We start from the raw sequence: 25,987 nt of genomic DNA, 5'->3' as shown, positions 1-25,987 counted from the left end.
TTTTATCGCTCACTTTTATATTTCATTATCTATATCTATCTATCTATCTATCTATCTATCTATCTATCTATCTATCTATCTATCTATCTATCTATCTATCTATCTATCTATCTATCTATCTATCTATCTATCTATCTATCTATCTATCTATCTATCTACCTATCTATCTATCAACAAAATACTTGTATACTTATTCCTAAAGTATAACTCGTAAGTGCAGTAGCCTATTTGATATGAAATTCACTGTCTACATTTTTATGTCTGAAGTTTGGCAAAATTATTTTGGTTGTTTGGACTCATATTTTAAGCTTTAAAAATATGATGATTGCCCTGTATTTACACTGTTAGAAGTAACCAGGGGTCACCATTTAACAGTGTGTTTTATAAAAAAAAAAAAAAAAAATTCGTGCCCATAGGGGGGCCAAACCCATTTTGGACCCCCCAAACCCACCCCGAAGACAGACATTTTCAGTGGCTTTCCAAATTGGTCATTCTCATCTCTGACAGTACTGTACAGTGTTTTGCAAGGTATTTGTTTGAGGATGTTCAAAGTTGTCTGTGCACGGTAAGAATGTCAAAACCAAACAAAAAATAACAAATAAATATTTTTTGGCGCTAGCCTATGCTGGAGCTAGCAATCCATTTAGCGCTGTTACATTGATCATTTTTATCTAAAGGAGAAATATATATTTTTGTGTTTTTCCTTTGAGCAAAGTGCCTAATAATGTCTGTTTTTTTGCACATAATATAATATAGAAATGTTCACATGTGAAAGGAATACGCTGTGATGTATGTGTACAATGGAAGAGCTTTGGTTGTTTTCCAATTTTCTAAACGTATGCTACATCCAAGTTGAGGAGTTTTTTCCATTTTTATTTACACCAAGTTCATTCACAGTGATCAACATTGTTAAATCACCACATCTCTGACAAAGTCACTGAAAATCATATTGAAGTAAACATTCATGATCCAACTGGCGCACATGTATAAACAGCTTTGCCGCTTATATAATAAGATATTATTTAAATATGTCTGTCAATCGTTGCCAGTCAGTAGTAAAATGAAGGTAGCACCTTTATGAAATGAAAAAGTGAAAGTACAGATATTTGCAGTAAAAAATGTGGTATAAGTACGAGTCCTAGTTCAACACCTTTACTTAAAGGTGGTACAAAAAGTCTATACATCCCTGTTCAATTGCCAGGTTATTGTGATTTAAAAAAAAAAAACGAAGTCTAGATAAATAATTTCAACACTTTTTTTGTCCATTCATGTGCCCTATAAGATGCACAATTCAATATTTTCTAGAGAGGTAACAAAACTGAACAACTAAGATAATGTGGTGCACAAGTGTGCACACCTTCGTATAAATAGGTTTGTGGCTGTGTCCGGAATCAACAAATCACATTCAGACGCAGGTTTGAACGCACCAGCCAGCATTTAAAATGCCTCTAATTAAATGAAATCAATTTTAGATGTTCTCGTAGCCTTTTCGCGACATTATCTTTTCTTCTTCGCAGAAGCCTGAGGCCTTTGGGCTACCACTGAATGTTATTTGGAATTGTTAATAATTTCCTCAAGCCCGTAGCTCTAACTGATGAAAAAAGTGCCCCAAATCATAATGCTGCCACCCGCCATCCTTCACTCTAGGTAAATTTGTCCTTTTCTTGATGTTTGCATTAAAAATGCCTCACTTGTGATTATGACAGCAAAGTTCTACCTTGGCCTTCTACCTCTTTCCGGGCAGGGTTTGCAAATTTGCAACTGGTTTAATATAATCGAAAATTTGAAATCCATAGTATCATTTTCTGAAAGTATCAGATTTTTCTCTCTGCAAAGTTTTATTTGGACCATTTGGTTTAAAAAAAAAATCACCCCAAAAAAAAAAATTAAAAATGTGGAAAAATTTGTTATGATTTGCTAAATCCAAATTTTAATTTTCATTTATCTTGGTCTATTTTTTTACGTATGGGGAAAGGGAAAAAAAACAGGCAAAAGCAAACCTTCCCGGGTCATCTTTTGAGCTTAGGAGAGGTGATCGTTTTTTTTATATAAAAATACAAATGAAAAATGTGCCGTGTGATATAATTTTGCTAAACTACAACTTGGATTCTTTCCTCTCATATTCCTGAGCGTCTCCGTCGTCAACTTCCTTTTTGTGTTGACCTCTTCGCCTGGGAAAATAGTGAAAGAAAAGGTTTTTTTTTTGTTTGTTTTTTTTGTTAATATTCCCAAGTCCTACAAGGGATCCGTTCACGTAACTCACCTGATTATAGTCTGCATTTGCGTTATGGTCTCCGGCAAAGGCTTCCCGAACGTCTCTGGGAGCAGGAGACAGAGGAATGCGCCGGAAATTGCCAAAGCTCCCATTAGAATGTATGGCAGGGCCTTATAATATTTTCCTGTGGTTGGAAAAATCCACATTTTCATACTGTTTGCTCGATGACTAAACACGGCAGTGGCGGGGGGAAACGGTACTCGCCGAGGTAGATGATGAAGGGCGAGATGATTGTCCCGATGCGAGCCGCCATGGAACAGCAGCCCATGGCCGTGTTTCTTAGGACGGTGGGGAAGAGCTCGGATGTGACGGCGTACACCACGCAAAAGGCTGACGTCACGCCGAATTTGCCCAGCATCTCCAGCAGCACGGCCACCCACTGCAGATCTGAGCACAGACAACACAAAAGGAAATCACAAATTGTGGGTTTTGCATCATGGGCAAACAGTGCAGTGCCCCGCCAGCTTCATTTTTGCAGCTGCCAGCTGGAGAATATGGCAAGTTTTTGGCTGGAATTGTTTTGTGCGTCGCAAAGATTGTCTGTAGATGCTTCAAGATGGTGGCAAAAAAATTACTTTTTGAGATCTTCTGCCAAAATGGAAAGTTGGTTCCCACCCAAAATTCTGCAAAAAATTGAATTTGCATCTAGCGAATATAGGGACCACCCTAATCCAACAAGAATAAAGTCTCGAGTTTACAGTGAAAAAGTTGTTTTATGAGAATGATCAAAATTGTCAATTTATGATAATAAAGTTGAGACTTGAGACCAGATTTCATTTATGAAAAACTTTTACAACAGTAAAATTGTCATATTATGACTTGAATGTTTTACATGTTAGGATATTCCATTTTTACATCAATTTATTGCTAAATTCGCACATTTTTTTGAAAAAAAAATTTGTATTTTTAACTTTTTTTTGTTCTTGTTTGTGTGGTCCCAACATTCTGTCATAGTTATTAGGATCTTCGTATACACTAAGATATTAAAAATGATAAAATTCTTGCCATAAAAATTTTGAACATGTCAACAAACTGATTACCGTAATTTCTGGCCTATGAGCAGTGACTTTTTTCATACGCTTTCAACCCTGCGGCTTTATGCGGCGATGGTCTAATTTGTGCATTTTTTTTCAAACAGCTGCAAGGGGGCACTCGAGCGGAAAAGGTAAGAGTGAGACCAGTGGAATATATGTACCGAGGAATTTACTTTTACCGTTTTTTTTTTTTCCGTTTTTTTTTACCGGCCATGTTGTTGCCATGCTAGCGTTAGCGCTGTGCTAGCGTGTTGCTGCTGTTTTACTGCTGTGTCTCCGTGATTTTTACCGTATTTTTTTTTTTTTTAACCGTCCCCGTTAGCGCCGCGCTTGCGTGTTGCTGCTGCATCTCAGTGATTTAGATGTTTTTCTAACTGGCCCTGTTATTGCTGTGCTACCGTGTTGTTACTATGGAGCTGCCGTGGCTGTTTTTTTTTTTTTTTGTTTGTTTGTTTTTTTTTTTTTACACCAGCCCTGTTCAGTGCTACTGTGTTGTTGCTATGTCAAGCTAAGCTAAGGTATTAAAACTTTGAAAACTCTTTCTGTGTATCGTCTTTCTTTGTAAATATATCGTGTTTCAATGTGGGCACTTGCGACTTTTACACAGGTGCGGCTTATGTATGTGCCAAATGGTATTTCGTTTACAAATGTACTGGGTGCAGCTTATAATCAGCTGCGCTCTGGAGGCGGGGAATTATGGTATATTAAAACAAACGACACATTCTAAAATCGATACTGTCATCAAACCAATAAACCAGTATACATTGGAAAGAAACATTACCGTTAAACAAAAGAGATCTCTAACAAACAGTAGACATTATATAAAAAAGAAAAGACTGCAAACAACAAATGGATTGTAAACAAATGGGAAGCTACCAAAGTCACAGACTGGATTCCCTTCAACAGGAAGTGGCACGTCGTCGTTACCGATAGGAATGAGGTGGACGCACAGGATCATGACGCCGCCCATCAGCAGCGTGGACGACTGGCACAGGCGGCGGTAGCAAAAGTGCAACAGCAGCAGGGCGATCAAGTACGCCGGCACCTCCGTCACCGCCGACAGGAAGCAGTTGAGGTACGGATCGCCATGAAGGTTGGATGTGTTGAGGATCAGAGCGTAGTAGCTGATGGTGATGACAAACCTGCGGAGGTCCAAAAAAGACTCCTGTCAAAAAATTGCAATTCGGAAATGTTTGGGGCTTTCAGGTGAACGTTCTAGATCAACCAAAATGCTTTACATCCCGTACAGTTTAGTTAAAAAGATGGACGTACCACAGAACTGAACACAACAGAGTGATGGTGAATATATTGCAGCTACGCAGGATGGAGCTAATATTGTATTTCTTGTCTTTCATCGTCATCGCCTCTTCAATCTGAACAAAAAGAGATTTCATTTAAATAACTTCAAACCCTCATACTTTTATATATATAGATATATAGATATATATTTTTTGTGATACCCAGCGTGCAAACTTTCGGAGTTGTTTTTGCGGTCTCTCTGACATGCTGACAAGATTCCATTCGGTGAACGAATCATTTTAAGTAGCTGATTCGAGTGATTCAGTACAGTCAAAAGAACTGGCGTGTCAATCACTAAATTACAAGTGCATCAACTTGCCAGTTTTCTGAGTTACTTGCCGCCACTCGGTTGAGTTTTGCTGCTTTGTGTTTCCAGCTCCAATTTGACATACTAGTAAATTTCAGCTTTTCGCCGCTAGATGGCGTGCATCACAAAGAGACTGAACAAATTACATTTGTGAGTCAAGGTATCACCTTATGCTGAAGTGAGTTGAGGAGCTTCCATTAGACAGGCCAATGACCTGCCTATTAGAAAAATAATGGTTTGGGGGATACGAAAGTTCACTACTGTTACTTTAACATAGCCATTCCTCACTATATCATGGATCGTTATTGCAGATTCAGTGCATTGCGTTTTATCCATCCATCCATTTTCTTTGTCGCTTATCCTCACAAGGGTCACGGGGAGTGCCGTAGCCTATCCCAGCTGTCAATGGGCAGGAGGCGGGGTTGCCCCGGACTGTTTGCCAACCAATCGCAGGTCACGTCGAGGCAAACAGCTGCACTTAGAATCACACCTAGGGGCAATTTAGAGTGTCCAATTAACGTTGCATGCTGTTGGGATGTGGGAGGAAACCGGAGTGCCCAGAGAAAACCCACGCAGGCACTGGGAGAACACGCAAACTCCACACAGGTGGGTCCGGGATTGAACCCGGGACCTCAGAATGTGTGAGGCCAAGGCTTTACCAGCTGATCCACTGTGCCGCCGAAATAAAAATCTATATTTTGCAATTACTCATATGTGCGTCTCTGATCGTAGTCAGTCAACTGATTTCAATTTGACAGCAATAACTAACAGAAGGTCAAGTGGGCTAATGTTCCTCGCCACAGTCAGAATTTTATGCAATAAATTCCCAAATACCAACCGTAGCCTGACAAATAGCGCACACACAACAAAAACGACAGGAACAAATGCAAGATGCAAAGTTTAGCTAGATTTGAATCAACTACAATACTGTAGTCTAATATCAGCACAATAAATTCCGAGTACCCATAATGCCTTTTACTGGCTACATTGCCAGTTGCTGGAACAGACGTGGATTTCACTGACTGCGGGGGTTTCCACATGTTCCCTACAAAAAAAAACTGGGTTTACTGTAGAGGGTATTGAGAAACGGTTTGAAATGGCCAATTGGACGCTTACCTCTGCCTCTGTGAAAATGGCTTCCGGCGTGGGAACCTTATTCATCGCGCCAGCTTCCCTCAGGATAGCCTCGGCGTCCTTCACTCGGCCCTGGGAGAGCAGCCAGCGTGGCGACTCAGGGATGAACCTTTCAAAGACGGTCGGCATTTGTGAAGAGATGTTAGTTTGCAATGGAAGAGTAGCTTTTGACGCACAGCGCATTCTTACCACCATAGGGGTATGTATATGAGTCCGCTGGCAGCCATGGGGATCAGCAGCAGCCGCCAGGAGCGCAGGAAGTAGGCCACGGGTGGCATGATCATGTATCCTATGGCTGAGCTCATGAAAACTCCCAGGGAGCAGAAGACCACACGGGCTTTGGCGCTCAGAGTTTCTGTTCCTGATGACAAAATGTGGAAAAAACATGCCATGAAACAACAGAAATGACTCAAATTAGCATGAGAACCACAAATGAGCAGCCATTGTAGCCGACACAAAGGGAAGAAGGTACCACACAACGGCTCGGGACTGTGCTGTAAGTGACTGGAGGACCGGAGTCCCGACTCCATTACACTAATTGACGAAATTAAATTTGGTGTCTTGGTGATAAAGTGGGCGGCACTGTGGATCAGCTGGTAAAGCGTTGGCCTCACACTTCTGAGGTCCCTTGTTCAATCCTGGACCCGCCTGTGTGGAGTTTGCATGTTCTAACCGTGCCTGCGTGGGTTTCCTCCGGGCACTCCGGTTTCCCCCCCACATCGCAACAACATGCAACATGAATTGGACACTCTAAATTGCCCCTAGTGAGGATCAGTGGCTAGGAAAATGGATGGATGGGTGATAAAGTGCGAGTGAAAATACAGTGGACTTTTTATGGGTGGTGGCTTTACGGAGTGGGGGCATGCAGGTGGTGTTTGTGGTGGGTTATCGTTATTTCTTCAGGGTTGAATTTCTCTTTTTCTGGAGGGAGTCTCAAGAGTCTTGATGAGTTTCTCACCTTATATAATAACACTACTATGGAGTACCTACATTTATTTATTTAGAGTTATTTTTTTAAATGTTGCTACAGGTGCCATTAAAAACTGCTACGTTGCCAACTTTGACAAGCCTTTGCTTAATCGCAACGCCTTAGCTTGATCCTGAGGGTAACTAAAGGATATGGATGAGACAACCTCCCTTCCCACTCCTTGAAAGTGAAAAAACTACTGTCAGGATCTATTTGTTCAAGACACCAGAAAACTGTCGAATTGTGAGAAGAAGAAAAAAACATCCTCTCTGACACGTACCCAGCACAAAGGCTATAATGTAATTGGAGAACCCGCCAGCACCCGCCAGAAAAAAGGTGAACGTGAAGACTTCCCAACTGTTTGAGAATATCTGTGCCGTTATGGCCACCGTCTGCAGGACCATCATGGTGAACAGCGCCGGTTTCCTTCCGTATCTGTGCATGCAAAACGCATAAAATGCTTTGATTTTGGCATGAAAACAAGAAGACATGAAAGCATCTCCAAAATCAAACACAGAGGTTTTGCCCACCTGTCCGACATCTGACCCGAGAGAAAAGCCCCCACTAGCACACCCAGGTAGTGGATGGAGGAGGAGAGTGGAATTTTGTGTGCATCCTCACAGACCAGGTCCCACTAAAGAAGGTGCACATGTCAACTCTTTGTTACCAAGACAGCAAAGGAGAGCTCATTATTTCCGCACGTAAGCCTCGTGTGTCGTCATGTTCCTTGCGAGTTTATTTACCTCGATGTCACGCTCCCACATTCCTCATTCCACGTTTTGGACTCACAGTAATCTGACCTTGCCTTCTGTTTTTAACCTTGCCTTATACCTCACATTTTTGGATACTCTTGCTTTTTGGACTGCCTCCCCCTGTGCTGACCTTTTGCCTGCTGTTAAACCCCTCTACTGGAATTGTGCATTTGGGTCCTTTCCCATGCTCTCACCCAAGAAATATCAATCAAAATATAACATCCCTGCATGTTTTTGTGAGAAATATCTTTATACAACAGTCTTGTGGCTCACCTCGGTGGCAATGGTCGACTGGTAGATGTCTTTGCTGTATGTCCACCCATCTAGGCATGCCTCTAAAGGAATGTCAGCCACATTGACCCCGACATTCGGCACAACGTGGTTCTGAGAGTAGTTCTTGACCATCTCTAGGTTCAGCCTGAAACAAGACCTGGGCCTCACCACGCCGTCCACTGTCTCCACGGGGATCGTCACGTTCCTCCACGCCTGGGTGATGTTGGCGTTCTCGGGGATGCGGCACTGGTGAAGCGGCGTGTCCGCGACAAATACAATGTAGATGCCGATGAAGCCATTGGGGTAGATGCTGACGGCCAAGGCTAAGAAAAGTCGACGTTGAAAGGCTCCCCACTGTCCCAGAAAGGATGTGATGCTTTCGTAGTCTCGGAGTTTCAAGTCGCCCATCGTTAAACTTGTCACGCAATGAATAACTTGACAAGTGGCATCTGAGACTGGGAAAAAACAACAACAATGTAATCTGCCTGACGTGTCAGGGGAGGTTACACAGTAACTTTCAAGTCTGCACTTCTTAACTTTCATAAGAGGAGAAAGTCTTTATGAACAGGCCTTGGTGATCTCTTGGAAAGTTACTCATTAACAAATCGCTGTACAACTGTCATAAATTGTTTACTCTCGCGGCAAATTTTTCATTTTAAGACAAATAAAGAATGATTTTCAAGCGCTGGATTGGAGTTCTTCAGGTACATCAACGTGGATTGTTTTAGTTTATCTCATGGAATGCATTTTAAAGGTAAGTACAAGAAGGTTTGAAGGTTCTGCTTTGCACTGTCAGAGGTACGGTGCTATAAAAGTAGATTTATGTTCCACGTGTACATGTACAATCTCAGGATGACGATTCGCTGGTTGAACGGCACCCTGCGATTGGCTGGTAAGCAGTTCACCATGTCCCCCCTGCCTCGTGCGCAATGTCAGCTGTACTTGGTACCTGCGATCCTATTAAGGATAACCAATTCAGAAAATGGGTGGATGAATGTTTGAAGAACTCCCGAAGCAACCCAAAATGACAATCTGTTAGTCAAACAATATTTTGGAACCGAAACTAAAACTTGACAGGATTGCACACAAAATTGCAAATTACTTTGGGGAGACTTGGAAGTGTAATCACATGGCTGGGTCCGGCTCTTGGGATCAATCATGAATAAGTGAACCTTAACCCTGCCATCTGTTTTGATGATCAATCACTTAGTATTGCTGATTGTCAATGCAACGTCACATCTGTACCAACCACTTTTACTTTGGCTAAGCCTGCACAAACTTATAACAGATCTCTCATGTTAGGATGCGTTGTATTTGTACACCGCAGGAAACTAAAACCACCAGAGAGTTTCGGATATTTCTGATGAACTGATGTTTTGGTCAGAAATTGTCTTATACCTTGTTATTGTACAAAAACAGGTGAGTCATTTTTTTTAATTTATTTATCTGATTTTATTTACATGTAATTAAAGACCAGTGAGGTATCCACGTGTTTCAGCATCAAACACAAATGGAAAGTTCCACAAAATAAAAAATTAAAATGCAAATCAGACAACAATCCTTTCAAAAATATTTTTTTGTTCTGATTTTCAAGTAAAAAAAAAAAAAACACAAGAGGGAAACCGTAGTCTCTGACACACAAAAAGTGAATCAATGCTCCTTTCGAAGCTACACAGTAAGACTTTGCAGGTCGCTTTTTTCTGCATTCTGCTTTTGCTGAAGTCCACTTCCTCCGTTTTCCGCATAGTTCTTCCTTTTGGGTCTACAGCACAACCTGAAGAAAAAGCACGGTCAATATGGTCGCGGAACAAAACAGTTGCAGAGTATATACTATATCTGTTTCCTAAATTCTATTGTAAATACTTTGCAAATTAATCATACCCTTGCCATTCCTGCATCTGTTCCAGAGTTTCCGGAAGATCTTTGTTCAAAGTCTCCGGAAGGAAGATGTTGACCACGGAGGAGGCAATGGTTAGACTTCCCATGAGAATGTACGGCAGAACCTTGTTGTAAGTGCCTGCATGTGGAGAATGGATAATGGACATTGAAAAACCCCAAGGGGATTCGAAAATACCGGCGGATGATAACGTGGCGTGCCTAAATAGATGACGTAGGGAGCCGTGATGCTTCCGATGCGAGCGGCTGACGAGCATATTCCCATGCCAAGGTTCCTGAGTACGGTGGGGTAGAGCTCTGCTGTGTAGATGTAGACAATGCTGAAGGCCATGGTGAAACCGAACTTGCCGCTCATTTCCAGAGCTAAGGCCACGTACTCGAGGCCTAGGAGAGAAAAACCCAAAATTCCTCAAAATGTTGGAAGCACACAAAACGAGTTTAACACCAGATTCAAACATTAACCGGAACAGATACCTAAAACCCCCTGTAAAGTGAAACTCTAAATTCTACACACCCCAGAGAAGAGTGTTGGTAATAGCCTTGACAGATTTGAATGATTTAAAAACGTCGTCAAGTAGTTTATAAGATAAAGGCACAACAGTGAACGATTGGTTCACACATCTGGCTCACAGTTCTAATATCAGCCCTAGCCTGTGTAGAGTTTGCATGTTCTCGCCGTGCCTGCATAGGTTTTCTCCAGGTAGTCCGGTTTTCTCCACTTTCCACAAACATGCGTAGGTTAACTGAAGACTTTGAATTGCCCCTTGGTGTGAATGTGAATGCGTTTGGTTGGGGACCAGTTCAGGGTCTATTCGCCTCTTGCCCAGAGTCAGCTGGGGAGGTTCCAGCACGCTCACAGCCCTGCTAAGGATAAGCAGTATGGAAAATGGATGGATGAAAATAAAATGAGGTGGATTTGCAGGGTGTAGCTTGCTAACTGTACACTGTGGTTGTCCAAATGGGCCTATTAGTGATAACTAAGTAACTCGAAATTGTTCTGAATAACCTGTCATGTGAACGAAGGCACTCATGTGGAATTGAAAACTATTTAACGCTTTATTTTCAAAATTTACTGCTACATAGTTTTGGTTTCTGCATGTTTTCAGCAATTATCTTCAAATGTATAATGTATTTAGAAACAAATTGCTGGATTCACTTCACAAGGTCTTTTAGGATTTGGTTACGGTGATTTGTGCGGCACACACGAGACTTACTGGCCGGAATGAACTGGATCAGAAGCAGGACTCCTCCACCGATGACCAGAAAGCTGGACAGTAGAGCCCTTCTGGAACACCTCTTCAGGAGCCAGGTGGACACAACATAGGCAGGTACCTCAGTGGTCGCTGACAGGAAGCAATTCATAAAGGGATTCCCACTGAGGTTGGAGGTGTTCAGGGATAAACCGAAATAGCCCACGTTGATGGCAATCCTAGTTGGGATGAGACGGAATATTTAGCAGCTCGCATTTAGCTGCTCGGGTCCTCAGCAATCTGGTTCTGATAAAGCTCACCACAGAACAAGACACATTAGTGTGATGCATCTCATGTTCTTGGATCTCAGCACATCAAGCATGGTGTATGTCTTGCTCGGAGGCACCGACTGTAGATCCAAAGAGAAACAAAATACATTAAGTAAGATCGACTTTATTTCTCTTGAAAGCTGTTTTTTTCCCCGTGCCTCAGTTCTGGGCAAAAGGTATTGTAATGGAATGGAGGATTGAGATGAATGAGTGAACTTCCAGGCTTTTGCGAGGTGAGACAGCATCTTGGTGATAGGGAGTACCGGAAAGTCATGACACAAGTGTCAAATTTGACATCTCTCACGCTCCCTTTTGTATAAAAATGTTGTTGTCACCATTGCTCTACATTATATCTCTGGTTTGGCAACTTTGGGGATTGTAAGGTACCACACGGAAACAAGCACCTCAGTTCCTCTGAAGATAACAAGCGGTGCCTCGACTTTGTTCTTTTGGGCGGCATCTCTTATAATGGCTTCAGCCTCCGCCACTCTTCCCTGAGTGATCAGCCAGCGGGGGGACTCTGGGATAAACCTGCAAGCACACAATTAGGACCACAACTTTTAAATCCTGGATGCTTCTTGAGCGTACCACCACAAAGGGATGTAGACTACGGAGGTGGCGGATAGAACGGCCAGGAAGGTTCTCCAGTCTCTGATGGTGTATGCGATCCACGGCAACATCATGTAGCCGATGCAATAGAAGAGGAATGCCCCGAGTGTCGTGAAGATCACACGGAGTGTCTTGCTCAACACTTCAGTTCCTGTCCAGAATGGAAAAAAACGACGCTGACGCCACCTGGACAAATATGGGGCAGGAGATACAAAACCATACCTAGTACAAATGCAGAGATGTAGATTGAAATCTGGGAGGCCCCGACGAACAGGAACGTTATGCAGAAGATTCTCCATGATTGCGAGAAGGACTGCAAAAGGACCGAGATGCTCTGGGCTCCAAGAGAGATGAAAACTGTTTTTTTCCTCCCAAACCTAAAGCGTAAGAAATGTTAACAATGGAATTTCGGGGTTTGATGCCATGATGTCGAGGCTTAAGAAAGGCTAACCTTCAAGAGCTGATTACATCCAAGGATCTATAGCCCAACGAGTCCTTTACAGAAAAAGCCACTACCAATACTGTTTTGGCTTTGAATTGAAAATCTTCCCTTCACAACTTTTGTCATCAGAATGTTATTTTTGCCAGACTTATCACAAAAATGTGAGAGTTCAAGAGCTTCAGATTTATGCTACGAAAAAATGATTCACACCACTTAACCAGATTATTCATAGTAAATCAGGAGCCTGAGGAATATGGATCAAATGATTTACTGTCCCACTCATCCATTTTCTGTACTGCTTATCCTCACTAGTGTCGCGGGCTTGCTTGAGCCTATCCCAGCTATCTTCGGGTGAGAAGCAGGATACACCCTGAACCGGTGCCCAGCCAATGGCAAGGCACATACAAACAAACAACCGTTCCCTCTCACAATCACTTCTACGGCCGATTTAGACTCTCCAACTAATGGATGTTTTTGGGAAGTGGAAGCAAATTGGAGTGCCCGGAGAAAACCCACGCGGGTTTTCTCTAACCAACCCTAACCAAAGAACATGCAAACTCCACACAGGTGGGCCCAGGATTTGAACCCCAATCCTCAGAACTCTGAGGTTTGGAAGAATATTCACCAAGCATGCTTCTTGATTGTTACTTAAATTCTCACAAGTTACGAGACGCAAGGCTGCCTGTCGTTCGCGGCCTCTTTTCCCAAACTTTGACCCTGCAGCTGGTCGTAACCCTGGCTTGTTGCCTTTGCCGCACATGTCGGAGACAAATATGTGTGCGTGTGATTTTTACAGCTGTTAAAGAGCAGCACTGAGAACAAAAGGGGACACTGTCGACAATCTTCAAGAATAAGCTCAGAGTACTGTTAACTAAAACTCAGACAATGTAATTGACATAGTTTAAGACAAATGTTATCAATGGTGTATAGGAACAGGAGATTGTGCTGTTTTTGGAATGAGTTTAACAGGTCCAGGGCACCAGGGGCACAATACTCTCGATATGTACTTGTATGTGTCTGCATGGTTTTAAAAAAAATAATAACCAAGCTGATCATTTGGGATGAAGTACCTGTCAGAAAGCTGTCCTGAGATCAGCGAGCCAAGGAGATATCCCACGAACAGAGTAGAGGATGCAAAGGGAACTTTCCACTGGTTGGCACAGACCAGGTCCCACTGCAAACACACATGCATTTTTTTCTTCCCGTGGAGTCGACGTTAGGTGACAGACACACTGACCTCCGTGACAATGTTGGCCTGGTAAATGTCTCTGCTGTAGCTCCAGCCGTCCAAGCAGTTTTCCTGCTCCAGGCCAGTGAGGTTGACGTCCGTCCCCGGAGCGTATCCTTCTGCCGATAAGTTGCGGACCACATCCAGCCTGTAGCGCCGACATTGACTCCGTACCTCATGGCCGTCCACCTCGGCGACGGGAATGATGGCGTCCTGCCACTCTGTCGTGAGGTTGACATCCGGGATGAAGCACCGGTGCTCGGGGGCCGCCCCGACGAAGACGATGTAAAGGCCATTGAATCCGGTGGAGATGAAGATGGTGTTGAGGAGGATGAATGTAGTCCAGAAGTGGGGTCCCGTTTGGCCCAGGAACGCTGTGTCTTCGTTATAGTCCCCCATGTCGGATGATGTGTGTTCTGTGGTGACTCTCAATTACTGAGCAGGACCCTCTGTGGGCCAGTGAACCCCCTCAGCCCCAGCAGAGCATTAACACCCCCCCCCCCCCCCACACACACACACACACACACACACCCTCTTTCAAGGCGAACCCACTTTCATCTGGCAGTGTGGAAAACAATCAGGAGCCATAAGAAGAGGAAAGGAAATGATCTGCCCCGACACATCCCCTCAACCGGCTGATTAGATTTACTGATCAAACGCTGTAAAAAATAATAAGTGCCCCAGTCCATCTGCCCTGTTCTTGTAGCGCCACCATCGCCATTCACACAGCAGCGGGCAACTATTTGCGCCAGACAACATTCCACACTTTTAAATACCCTTGAGAAGTGCGCGTGCTTGTACTCTAAATGGTGCTAAGTAGCTTTCTAGTGCCCAAAAAGAGCTGTGTTTTAAGGCCACACCCAGTGAGCCACCACGTCAAAGTTCAGGAGACTTTGTGTTGAATTGTTAACAGGAAATCTTACTCATCTAAAATACTGAGTAGGACAAAGGAAAAATATTTCTACAAACCTTACAATATAAAAGGAGGGTGTGGAACTAGTGAAGAACCATTAAATCTTGGTGTTTATACTGATAAAGTTGATGCTGTACAAGAATTTGAATTTCAGTTTTCACCATCAATGGAACATCCATCGTCCCCGTGAACCAGGAAGTCGCCAGCTGGCTAGGAACCAGAAAGACGAGCAAACAACGTTTTTTTTTACAACAGCTTGACGGAGGTTCTGTATCCTTATACAAAACCATACTTTGCATGATCAAAAAGTCGCAAAATTTCAGCAAAGGAAGTGACGATGAAGATTTAGTCGTCGAGCCGCGATGATGGAGATCAGAAACGACAACTCATGGACCAAAACTCACATCCTGTGGCAAATAGGTATATAGTACCACCATTGGTCAAATAAAGATATATCAGTCATAGTTTGTAACTTTTATGTCATCCTGGTGGACATAAAATAATACATGCCTCACAAATTAAGTACAACTCACTCTTATGTAAAGATGGACATCAAACTTCGTTGACATATTCTGTCCACATGCATTAAGAAAAGTGTTTTTTTTTTTGTTTGTTTTTTTTTCCCACATTTAGCACCACGTATCAAACTAAATTTGGGAACAATCTGGTAAAATCTTTAGGAGGTGCTTGCAGAAAGAACCTGACTTCCCGTGACTGAGCCAATATATTGATTATTATTGTTGTTGTTGATGATCTTAGCGGTTGTTAGTTGTTACTGGTTAAATGTGGTCTTGAGTTAATGTTCTGCTTTTGTGTATTTGCACGCGTGTCTGTGTGTCCAGGAGAGTGTGCGTTGTGGGTGGTGCCGGTGTGTGCTGGGATGGATTCACTTGAGCGGACCAGTCCAAACAACAAAATACTCCGCTCCAGAATCAGCGGCCAGCGTGCGAGATGGACGGCGTGAACGACTATGAGGCTGACACGGCGTTTTTGGGGGACTGGGGCCCCTTCCAGCGGCGTCTCTCGTTGCTGCTGTGCATCACCATGATCCCCAACGGATACGGGAGCCTCGTGGTGGTCTTCCTGGCCGACACGCCGGCCCACCGCTGCCTGGTGCCCGCGGGCGTTCCAAACTTGACGGAAGAGTGGCGCAACGCCAGCATCCCCTTGGAGGAAGATGGCCGGCCTGCGGAGTGCTCCCGGTACCGCTTGGACACTCTGCGGGGGTACTCAAAAGCGGGCCTGCTTCCCTCCGAAGTCAACCTGACTGGCGTGCCGCGAGAGGGTTGCCTTGATGGGTGGGAGTACGACCGCAGTGTTTACACGTCCACCATTGTTTCTGAGGTGAGTGGGATTCATTCATCTATATGTAGAAAGACCTCCCTTGAAAACTCGCTCGGTGGAAAATGCTTTGACATTTCAAGTTTCACCGAATGACGAGAAATTGGGTGGAGATGTCCATCACGACAAGGCATGTAAAAAAGTCTCAAGACCCCTGACTGAAACTGAACAGGAAGTCAGCTATTTTAGTTTGAAGCGGCCAATTTGGCGCGAATTCCACGGCTCATATTTGGACAAACTCCAAGCCCCTTGACACCAGTTTTACCGATTAACATGAAAATCGGTGGACTTGTTCATGATAACTAGACACAGAGAAAAATCCCAAAGACCTACGCCACAAAATTAGTGACAACTCTTCGGTTTTGGTTCCATTCTGGGCAAATTCTAGGCTTTTTTTACGAACTCTCGTTGGGAATTTGACGAACGAATAAATCGTCATTTGGAGGGCAAGTGGACAAAATTACAATTAAAACGCGGTGACAAAATCTCGACAAAGTCAAAGACAAAGTCTATGTATCTTTAAATGATTTAGGTCCTGAAAATATGAAAGAAATACTTACAGAATACAAATTCAGTAGAGTTCTGAGATCGACTGACTCGGCTCAAATAGCGGTGCGCAGAGTCTAAAGCAAACATGGCGAAGCAGCATTTAGCTAATACGCTGCAAACAAATGGAAGAAGTTGTCAACAGAGGTGACGTCAGCCCCAAGTGTGAATGTTTTTAAATCCAGGTTGAAAACTCTTCTTTTTTTTTTTCTCATGCTTTTTAGAATATATCCACTTTTTGATCATATTACTTGGACTGTATGCGGTTTTGGTTTTTTTTAAATATTGTGTTTGTCATTTTTATTGTTATTATCCCATTTTAAATGTTTTATCTCTTTGTTTTCAAATGCCTTTAATCATGTAAAGCACATTGATTTACCTCGTGTATGAAATGCGCTATAGAAATAAATTTGCTTTGCTTTGCTAATGTGAGTAGATAATAGATGGTGTCACTGTTAAATGATCATTTTGGCGTTATTGTTATGGGGAAAAAAGGGCTCCACAATGGGGATATCAATTTAAAATGATGTTGTTAAAGACATTCTTGGTGTGTTTTCCGACCTCCGCGTGTGTTGGTGTGTCTGTGCGTGTGTTGCAGTGGGACCTTGTGTGTTCGCAGCAGTGGAAGCAACCGCTGACGTCGTCGATCTACTTTTGCGGTTACCTCGTCGGATCCTTCCTGTCTGGCCAGCTCTCTGATAGGTTAACACGCGCGTATATAGTCCACATTCTTGCCTGTGAATTACTCACTGGCTCGTGTTATTATTTGACAATGTGTCAACATGCTACAATCAAAAGGATAAGAACCCTTTTTCTGTTTTCCAAAGTGAGAGCAAATGTTTTTAAATGCCTTTTTTTTTTTCATTAAACACAAAGATAATCAGTGCGCTTTTTTTTTTAAAGGATTACAGAAATCCGTATGAAATCCTGACGGTTTGGACAATTATATGCTAAACAAGCCGTCTCAGTGATTAATCGGTCGCCAAAACAGTGTTTGATTAATTTCATCATCTATTAGTTGTCGATTAATCGAGCGAATTTTGCACCTCTTCTATGGAAGTGGATTTGTTCCACCGGGATTTGAATTCGAAATGTAAAGTTATCACGTTTTAAATATTTGTATTTCAGTGTAACTTTTCAACGTTAACAATCCAGCTACAATTCGCTGTCGAAAATTCACCGTCTATTCCACCATGCAGGGTTACTTAACGTCAGAACCAAGCACCCAGCCAATCCAGTTACGCTTTCTTAGTATGTGACATCACGTGACTAAGAAAGTGTAACCGGGATTGGATGGGTGTTCTGCCTGGTGGCACCGACGGTGAATTTCAGACAGCGAATTGTAGCAACTATTGAAAATGTGATGACTTTACATTTCAAATTTGAATCCTGGTGGGTCTAAACTACTTCCATACTCTTCCATAGGAAGTAATCATTCCATAAAACTTCCCCGGATGTTATTGCAGCTGTAAAACTTAAAATCACACTCCATCAAAAAAAAGACAGAATCGGAGTTTACTTTAGTCCCCAGTGGCCCAAGTAGAAGCTGTTTAGGGATGCAACAACTCCGCTTTTGCACCACATTTCCACCGATTTATTGATGTTATTCTTTTTCAGGTTTGGCAGGAAGATCGTGCTGTTTGTCACCCTGGCGAGCCAGACGCTGTGTGGCTTCATCCAGGTTTTTTCACAGTCCTGGATAGCCTTCTGCGTCCTGTACTTCCTCGGCGGCATATCGCACATCTCCAACTATCTGTCCGCCTACGTGCTCGGTACGTACCTTTTCCAAGACGTCACTTAATGATTATAAACAATGCAAAACACCACTGACCTTCTCAAGAGAGGTACCAGTCTTAATGTTATGGGAATGTTTTTTTTTTTAACTTTTTGGATTAGTCTCTTTTATCCATCCATCCATTTTCTCAGCCGCTTATCGTCACAACAGTTGCGGGGAGTGCTGGAGGCCAGCTGTCAATGGCCAGGAGGTGGGGTACACCCTGAACTGGTCGCCAGCCAATCACAGGGCACATCGAGACATGCAAACAGCACACAGACGGCTCCGGGATTGAACCCGGGACCTCCGAAGTGTGAGGCCAACGCTTTCCAGCTGAGCCCACTGTACCACTGTCTCTTTTATTCCAAGTTAAAAAAAAAAAAAAATCAAGTTTATTTGGAGGCGGCACGGTTGATCGGCTGGTAAAGCGTTAGCCTCACAGTTCTGAGGACCCGGGTTCGATCCCAGCACCGCCTGTGTGGGGTTTGCTTGTTCTCCCCCGTGCCTGGGGGCACTCCGGTTTCCTCCCACATCCCAAAAACAGGCAACATTAATAGGACACTCTAAATTGCCCCTAGGTGTGATTGTGAGTGCGGCTGTTTGTCTCTATGTGCCCCTGCGATTGGCTGGAAACCAGTTCAGGGTGTACCCTGCCTCCTGCCTGTTGAGAGCTGGGATAGGCTCCAGCACTCCCTGCGACCCTCGTGAGGATAAACAGTAAAAGAAAATGGATGGATGGAATTTTCTTTGGAAAAAAATCCTAATCTTTCCAGGGGAAAAAAGTTGAACTTTTTGAGGACAAAAAGTCATAGTGCCTCATTTTTGTGCTCAGACTACAGCGCAACTATTCAAAAAGTATTTCCCCCCAAAAAAATAATTTTTTTTCTGGATAAAAGTCCAACTTTATCATCAGAATATTCATTTTTTTTCCCTGTTTCTTGAGAGTATAAGTACCGGTATGTCGCTTTATTCCGAGTGAGGTGAAAGGTTTTTCTTTCAGGTGCGGAGATCGTCAGTCCTCCAGTGCGTGAGTTCTTCACCACGGCGGGCTCGTGTGTATTCTTCGCTCTGGGCTACATGCTGCTGCCACTCCACGCCTACTTCCTGCGAGACTGGAGGATGCTGCTGCTGGGCATCACCACGCCCGGCTTCCTCCTCTTAACTTTCTGGTGGTAGGGGCTCGCATGTTTTTTTTTTTTTTTTTTTTTTTTTTTAAATCGGGTTTAGCAGGGCTCCAGGCAGGCCATTGTGAATGAGCCGCTCATCCACCGAGGTTTATTTGACCGTGCAGGTTCATCCCCGAGTCGCCTCGCTGGCTTCTGTCTCAGGGAAGGATCGCTGAGGCCGAGGCCATTTTGAAAGAGGCCGCCAAGACGAACAAAATAGAGGCACCGGAAAAAATTTTCACTCCTTTGCAGGTTCGTGCCATCAAATCTCATGGACAAAAAAAAAAAAAAAAAAAGGGACAGGGAGAGCTTGCAGGAACAGGAAATTAGTCCTCCAAATAGGGACATAGAGTTGTTGACTTTTTATGTCGAGTCTTAGCTCACATGATTGATTTGAGTTTCATGGGGAGGCGAAAAAAGTTTAAGCTTTACGGGATGAATGCCATATATTTTTTTAGATTTTAATTGCCTGAAAAAAAGTAGAAATTTGCCAAAAAAAGTTTTTTTCTGAAGAGAAAGTCATAATTTTGAGGAATAATGTTATAATTTTCAATAAAAATGTCTAAATCTTACACAATTAAATTTGTATTTGTTTTTAGAAAAAGGTTGGCATTTTATTTTTTAAAAAAGTAATAACCTTACGAGAATAGTTGTTTTGTTTTTAGAAGAAAATATGCATTTTAAAATTTAAGTCAGACATTTATGAGAGTAACATTTAATTTTTGTTCCAAATCTCGATATCTTGAATTTTATCCCAATAAATCTGTATTTGGTGAGACAAAAAAGGTGAAATCCTCTGTAAAAAGTGAATATTATTATATTATATTATTATGAATGGTCTTATTTTTCTGAAAAAAAATCAAGAAAAATCTAGAAACCTTGAGAGAATACAAGATGACCGTTCTTTCTTGAGCAGACTCGCATACTTTTTTTTTATAACCGTTTCTTCTCAGCACGTCACAATCAATCATTAAGCCATCATATCTGCCGTTGTTTTTGCTCTTTAAGAGCCAATTTTTTTTTTTCCCCTTTTATCTGGTTCACTGCTCACAGTCCAGCCCGCGACAATAATTGACACGTTGTCGCGCACGTGCGTGCACGCTCAAATATACAAGCCGGCAGGGGACGCGGAGGACCCGCTGGGACTGGAATGTTTGGCAAAATGTACACCCCCCGACCCCCGACATGCGTTGACCCGAAGACTCGTTTTACTTTGTCGCACCGCAAGCTATACTCGCACTAAAAAAAATCTTTTGTTAGAAAGATAATAATGCTCACTTTTTGTGGAAAAAAATGTAAATCTGTGTATTTTTATGGAAAAAAAAATGCTTTTTCCTATTGAATTATCTGAAAGTGGTAGTTTGAGTTAAAAAAAAAAGGACTCTTTAATGGTAAAATTGATTTACTGTTCTTTCTAAATTACAGTTTATCTTGTAAATAATGTCTTATTATCTTGCTAGGTCTTAACTGTATGTGGGCTCGTTATGAAATGAGCTTTCTTTGGAATGTTTATTGTTCCGTAGAAAGAATGTGGCTCGGAGAAGATGAAGGCGTACAACATCTGCGACATACTCCGCTTAAGGAACATTGGCTGGATGTCCGCTGTGCTCTGGCTCGTCTGGTGGGTGGACGCACACGTGTAGACACACACACACTTAATGAGCTGTCAGGTTCGGAAACAGAACCCCAATTAAATTTTAATCCACCAAGGATTATAAAAGCCATGCTGAAAAGAAAGAATGGTGAAATTACAAGAACGAAAGTATATTTTCAAAAAAGATGGTTATCTTATAAGCATAAAGTCCCATTTCGAGGAGGGGCAAGAATATTTTGTAGAGCTAAATGCTAATATCACCAAACAGAGGTGTTTTTTTGCTTTGTTTTTGAAAGGAAATTGTATCATTTTAAGGGTAAAAGTCCGCTCAGCTGCATTGAGAGGAGTCAGATGAGGTGGCTCGGGTGTCAGGTTAGGATGCCCCCCGCCAGGGATGCCTCCCTGGTGGGATGTTCTGAGCACGTGTCTCTGGGAGGCCCCCGGGACGACCCGGGACACGGTGGAGCGACGACGTCTCTTGGCTGGCCTGGGTACGTCTCAGGATTGCCATTGGAAGCGCAAAATCCGGACTTCCCCGCAGGGTCGATCCTAGACATAAACGTCGCTCATCTTCACCTCGCTTTGTGGAAAGAGAGGCTTGATGTTTTAGGTGTTTAGTTAGGTGTAGATTTGTTAGCTGGAATTTTTTCCCCTCTTTTGTAATTTGCACCATTTGTGATATCAACCGCCAGATTTTTTGGGAGGCTTCATTCTTCACGCCATATTTCCGTACTTATCTACTGCCCTCTTTATCATAGGTCAAAAAGAAATTCAACTGTAAAGGTTAGAAAGCATTTCATTTTTCCAGAATTTGCTTTTGACATTTCACCCGAGAGCCAAATATCCCCAAATGTTCGTGAGTGGCGTTTCAAGCGGCGCCAAACTCCCCCACCACCCCCTGCAGGAACACGATCGCCATCGGCTACCTGGCCCTGTCGCTCAACACGTCCAACCTGCACGGCGACGCCTACTTCAACTGTTTCCTGTCGGGGGCCGTGGAGGTCCCCGCCTACTTCATCACGTGGCTCATGTTCCGCCGCTGCCGCCGCCGAGTCATCATGGCCGGCAGTCTCTTCGCTTCGGGTTTCTTTCTCCTGGTCATCCAGCTCGTTCCGGCAGGTAGGAACCGTCCGTGATAATCATTACCGTTAATGTTTGGAAAAAAAAAAAAATTAAAAAGTGTAGTCACTTTGATGTGTTGCAACAACACAATAACGAGCCCTCTTGTGGTAAATAAATTGACAAAAATGAACTGTTATGTTCGTTTTTATGAAGTATGCATTTTATTTAAGCAGTTGTGATGGGAAGGTCCTTTATATCCTAGATTGCAACAAGCTTGAGAAAACGTTGCAAATTATGAAATTATATTTGGGACATATAATAATAAAGACATTTTAGCAATTATTACCTTTTTGAATGATAACAACTACTAATAATTCGTATATTTACTGTATTTCAGTAAAATGAATGGATATTTAAAAACAAATTCAGTGGGGTATCTTTTTACCGTTATTTATCAAACGATATGAAAATGCCAGATAGAAATACTGAGCCCCTTCTCCACCACACTGGTGACAAATTCGCAGCCCGGGGGCTAGATCTGGCCCACCAAATCATTTTATTTGTCCTGCAAAAGCAAATCATGTGTGTCAACTTCCGTAATTCTTGCTCAATTCTGTACCAAATTTCCAAATAGTAACATGTAACGAATCCAAACCCCTTTTGAAAGTAACTTGAGCAATACCTATACTGTTATACTGTACCTATAGTTCATCATCAATCATTTGCTTATATGTAATCATAGGAAAAGGCGCTGAAATATTGATATGTTTCACAGTACAACGGGCGTCATGGAGAAACCGTACAAACGTTGTGGCCTTTGAGAAAAATGATTGTGAAGCTATTTTTGACTCTGAACACACTGCACGTGCATGTAAAACGGCGGGTATCCGGCCGCCCGCAGGCCTGCACTGGCTGGCGGTGGCCCTGGAGATGATCGGAAAATTCAGCTTGACGGTGGCGTTCGCGCACGTCTACGCTTACACCGCCGAGCTCTACCCGACTGTGCTGAGGAACACGGCCTTAGGCGCCTGCTCCATGGCCTGCAGGATTGGCAGCATCCTCGCACCCTACATCATCTACCTGAGTAAGGACGCGCCGACGCCTGCGCACTTTGGCATTTGGGGTGGGGGGGACACGGTCTGTCTATGAGGGCGACTGCTTATGAATGTTTGAGTGTCTGTGTTAGTTTGTGCCTCTGTGTGTGTTTGTGTTTTTGTGTGGTGTGCATGTATTTGTATTTGTGTGTCTGTATTCCTGATTCGATCCCGGCGCAGCCTGTGTGGCGTTTGCATGTTCTCCCCGTGCCTGCTTGGGTGGGTTTTCTCCGGGCACTCCGGTTTCCTCCCACATCTCAAAAACATGCAACATTAATAGGGCACTCTAAATTGCCCATAGGTGTGATTGTGTGCGCGGCTGTTTCTCTCTATGTGCCCTGTGATTGGCTGGCAACCAGTTCAGGGTGTACCCCGCCTCCTGCCTGTTGACAGCTGGGATAGGCTCCAGTACTCCCCGTGACCCTCGTGAGGATAAGTGGCAAAGAAAATGGATGGATGTATTCCTGCATGCGTGTTTTTGTGTGGGTGTGTTTGTAACTGCTTCTGAATGCGTGTGTGTTAAGGAGTGTGTTCACGTGTGTTTTTGGTTTGTCTGTGTGTGTGTGTTTGTAAATGTGTTTTTGTGTGTGTACATATATATATTTCTGTTTTTACTTGTGCTGTGTTAGTGTGTGTTCATGACTGCTTGTTAATGTGCTCATGTGTTTTTGCTTGTTTTGTGTATGTGTCGTTGCGTTTATCCGTGTGTGTGTTTTTGCCTTTGTGACTGCTTGTGTCTGCGTGCGCGTGTTTTTGTGTGTGTTTGTAACTGCTTCTGAAAATGTGTGTGTGTGTGTGTGTTAAGGAGTGTGTTCACGTGTGTTTTTGGTTTTGCCTCTTAGTGTGTGTTTTTACTTGTGTGTGTTAGTGTGTTTTTGTGTGCTTATCTATAATATTCGTGTTTTTACTTGTAGTGTGTGTTCATGACTGCTTGTGAATGTGTTTGTGTGTTTCTGCATTTATTGTGCCTTTGCGTTTATTTGTGTGTTTGCCTGTGTGTCTTTGTGACAGCTTGCGTGTGTGTGTGTATGTTACTGGTTTTTTTTTTCCTTGTTGCTCATTCGAGGCCCCTCTTTCTCTCTCTCTCTCTCCCTCTCCCTCTCACTCTCCCTCTCTCTCGCTCACTCACTTTCTCTTGCTCTCCCTCTCTCTCTCTCTCTCACATGGGCCATCTTTCACCTTTTTCCACCTCGCCACCACAGGAACGTATTTGGTATCCCTGCCTTACATCCTGATGGGCGTCCTGATCACAACGGCGGCGTTACTCAGCCTCCTGCTGCCCGAGAGCTTTGGAATGCCCCTGCCGGAAAGCGTCGCTCAAATGCAGCCCTTCCCCGGGTGAGCAGTCGCCGGGAGACGGCGCTTGCCATCAGCGTCTATGTCACGGGGGTGGGAGTTGAGGGGGTTCAAAAACTGCTGCTTTAGGATGGCTTGACTTTTAGAATCTCAAAATTGGTCAAGTCTTTTAAAATTCAAATGTGGATGTAAAAAAAAAAAAAAAATCAATCATAAAATAACATTTCATTATTGAGTAACATGTTATTTTAGTTGCTTAAAATATATTTGTATAAATGTATTTAAAATTGTTTAATTTATTTTTGGTATGAAACTGATTCATTTGAATTAGTTTTTTTTATTAATTGCACTTAATTTAGCCATTATTTCACAAAATACATTAGAAGAAATGGATAAAAGTACTGTTTATGTCAAATTCTTTATTTAACTGTTTTGATTCGTCTCAATACAAGAAATCCATCAACCCATATTCTGAGCCGCTTGTCCTGCGATTGGCTGACAATTATTTCAGGGTGTGTCATGCCTCGTGCCTGATAACAGCTGGGACTGGCCCCAGCAATACAGCGATCCTCGTGAGGATAAGCAGCCCTGAAAATGGATGGATGGATGGATGGATGGATGGATGGATGGATGGATGGATGGATGGATGGATGGCTGGATGGATGGATGGATGTGCATAAAACCAATTGAAATATTACACTGTGCATTTTTAAGGGTGGAATTTTCACTTCATCCTGCAGGTGCTGCAGGAAGAAAGCCTACAAATGCGCACACACAAATGAAGATGAGACCGAACAGAAGTTCACGGGTGTCCAGTAAACACAAATATTCCCATTCAAATTACAGTATTAATAATTATTAGATTTGTGATTTTTGATCAGATGTGTTTTTACTTCTTCACTGAATGTAGAAATAAACAGAGGTTGCCATCAAGTGCAAATCCATACAGTAATATTAAATTATACCGACCCTCTGTGTCGTTTCAAGAAATAAGCCAACCCAATGAAAAAGACATCATATTATGATATTTAAATAACAGTACCTAAATTGCAGTGGGTTTTTTTGTTTGTTTTACGAATAATTTGTTGATGGGTCCTGTTTTTTATTCTCTTTTTTTTTTTTTTTTGATTGAGCACCTTCTCCCCAAAATGTCTGTGCACGTGCCTGACCCCATGGGTTTTAAACCAGTTTTGTTTTATTATGATAAATGTTAAATGAACCTCCTCACCTTTACTGTACCAGGAGGGTGGGGGTGGGTCTCTGGGTTCCTTGTTCAGGCCAGTTCACACTGAACACACAATTAACAGTGACGGGCTCAAAGACGGCGTGTGTTAACAATAAAACGACATGACATGCTATCAGCTGGACGTTTGGATTATTTCCCCTTGAACAAGCCATTCGGGACTACGATGGGATCTTGGCCTTCCTGGGGACCAGGGCTCGCTTCCAGCTGCTGGTTTTCTTCC

General features: G+C 42.9%; 1 protein-coding gene and 1 pseudogene across 6 annotated transcripts; one reads left to right on the top strand and one right to left on the bottom strand.

The window, feature by feature from the left end:
- Positions 1–863: 863 nt before the first annotated feature.
- On the bottom strand, positions 864–14,778 carry LOC133492256 (uncharacterized; annotated as a pseudogene).
- Positions 4,244–25,760, top strand: LOC133492159 (solute carrier family 22 member 4-like). 6 transcript variants are annotated; one of them, XM_061804180.1, is made up of 13 exons: positions 4,244–4,384; positions 9,949–10,050; positions 15,491–15,992; positions 17,134–17,237; positions 18,153–18,307; positions 19,310–19,481; positions 19,601–19,727; positions 20,999–21,096; positions 21,828–21,852; positions 21,974–22,188; positions 23,033–23,215; positions 24,428–24,563; positions 25,262–25,760. In XM_061804180.1, the coding sequence occupies exons 3-13, from the start codon at positions 15,600–15,602 to the stop codon at positions 25,301–25,303; spliced, it is 1,650 nt and encodes a 549-aa protein (XP_061660164.1). In that variant the 5' UTR covers positions 4,244–4,384; positions 9,949–10,050; positions 15,491–15,599; the 3' UTR covers positions 25,304–25,760. The 6 variants fall into 6 exon arrangements, with proteins under 6 accessions (XP_061660164.1, XP_061660161.1, XP_061660158.1 ...); XM_061804177.1 differs by lacking the exon at positions 21,828–21,852 and adding an exon at positions 14,803–15,068 and having other exon boundaries at positions 25,262–25,752; XM_061804178.1 differs by lacking the exon at positions 21,828–21,852 and adding an exon at positions 14,803–15,068 and having other exon boundaries at positions 4,379–4,515; positions 25,262–25,752.
- Positions 25,761–25,987: the final 227 nt, after the last annotated feature.

Source organism: Syngnathoides biaculeatus, chromosome 18 (genome assembly GCF_019802595.1).
Source record: "Syngnathoides biaculeatus isolate LvHL_M chromosome 18, ASM1980259v1, whole genome shotgun sequence".
Taxonomy (NCBI): Eukaryota; Metazoa; Chordata; class Actinopteri; order Syngnathiformes; family Syngnathidae; genus Syngnathoides; species Syngnathoides biaculeatus.
This window is presented reverse-complemented; position numbering and strand designations above follow the sequence as displayed.

Excerpts from the sequence above, each read along its gene's own strand:
- LOC133492159 (XM_061804174.1), top strand. The coding sequence starts at position 15,600 with ATGGACGGCGTGAACGACTATGAGGCTGACACGGCGTTTTTGGGGGAC. Across the intron at positions 17,238-18,152 it reads TCTGGCCAGCTCTCTGATAG|GTTTGGCAGGAAGATCGTGC; the intron begins GTTAACACGCGC and ends ATTCTTTTTCAG. Across the intron at positions 19,482-19,600 it reads CTCCTCTTAACTTTCTGGTG|GTTCATCCCCGAGTCGCCTC; the intron begins GTAGGGGCTCGC and ends TTGACCGTGCAG.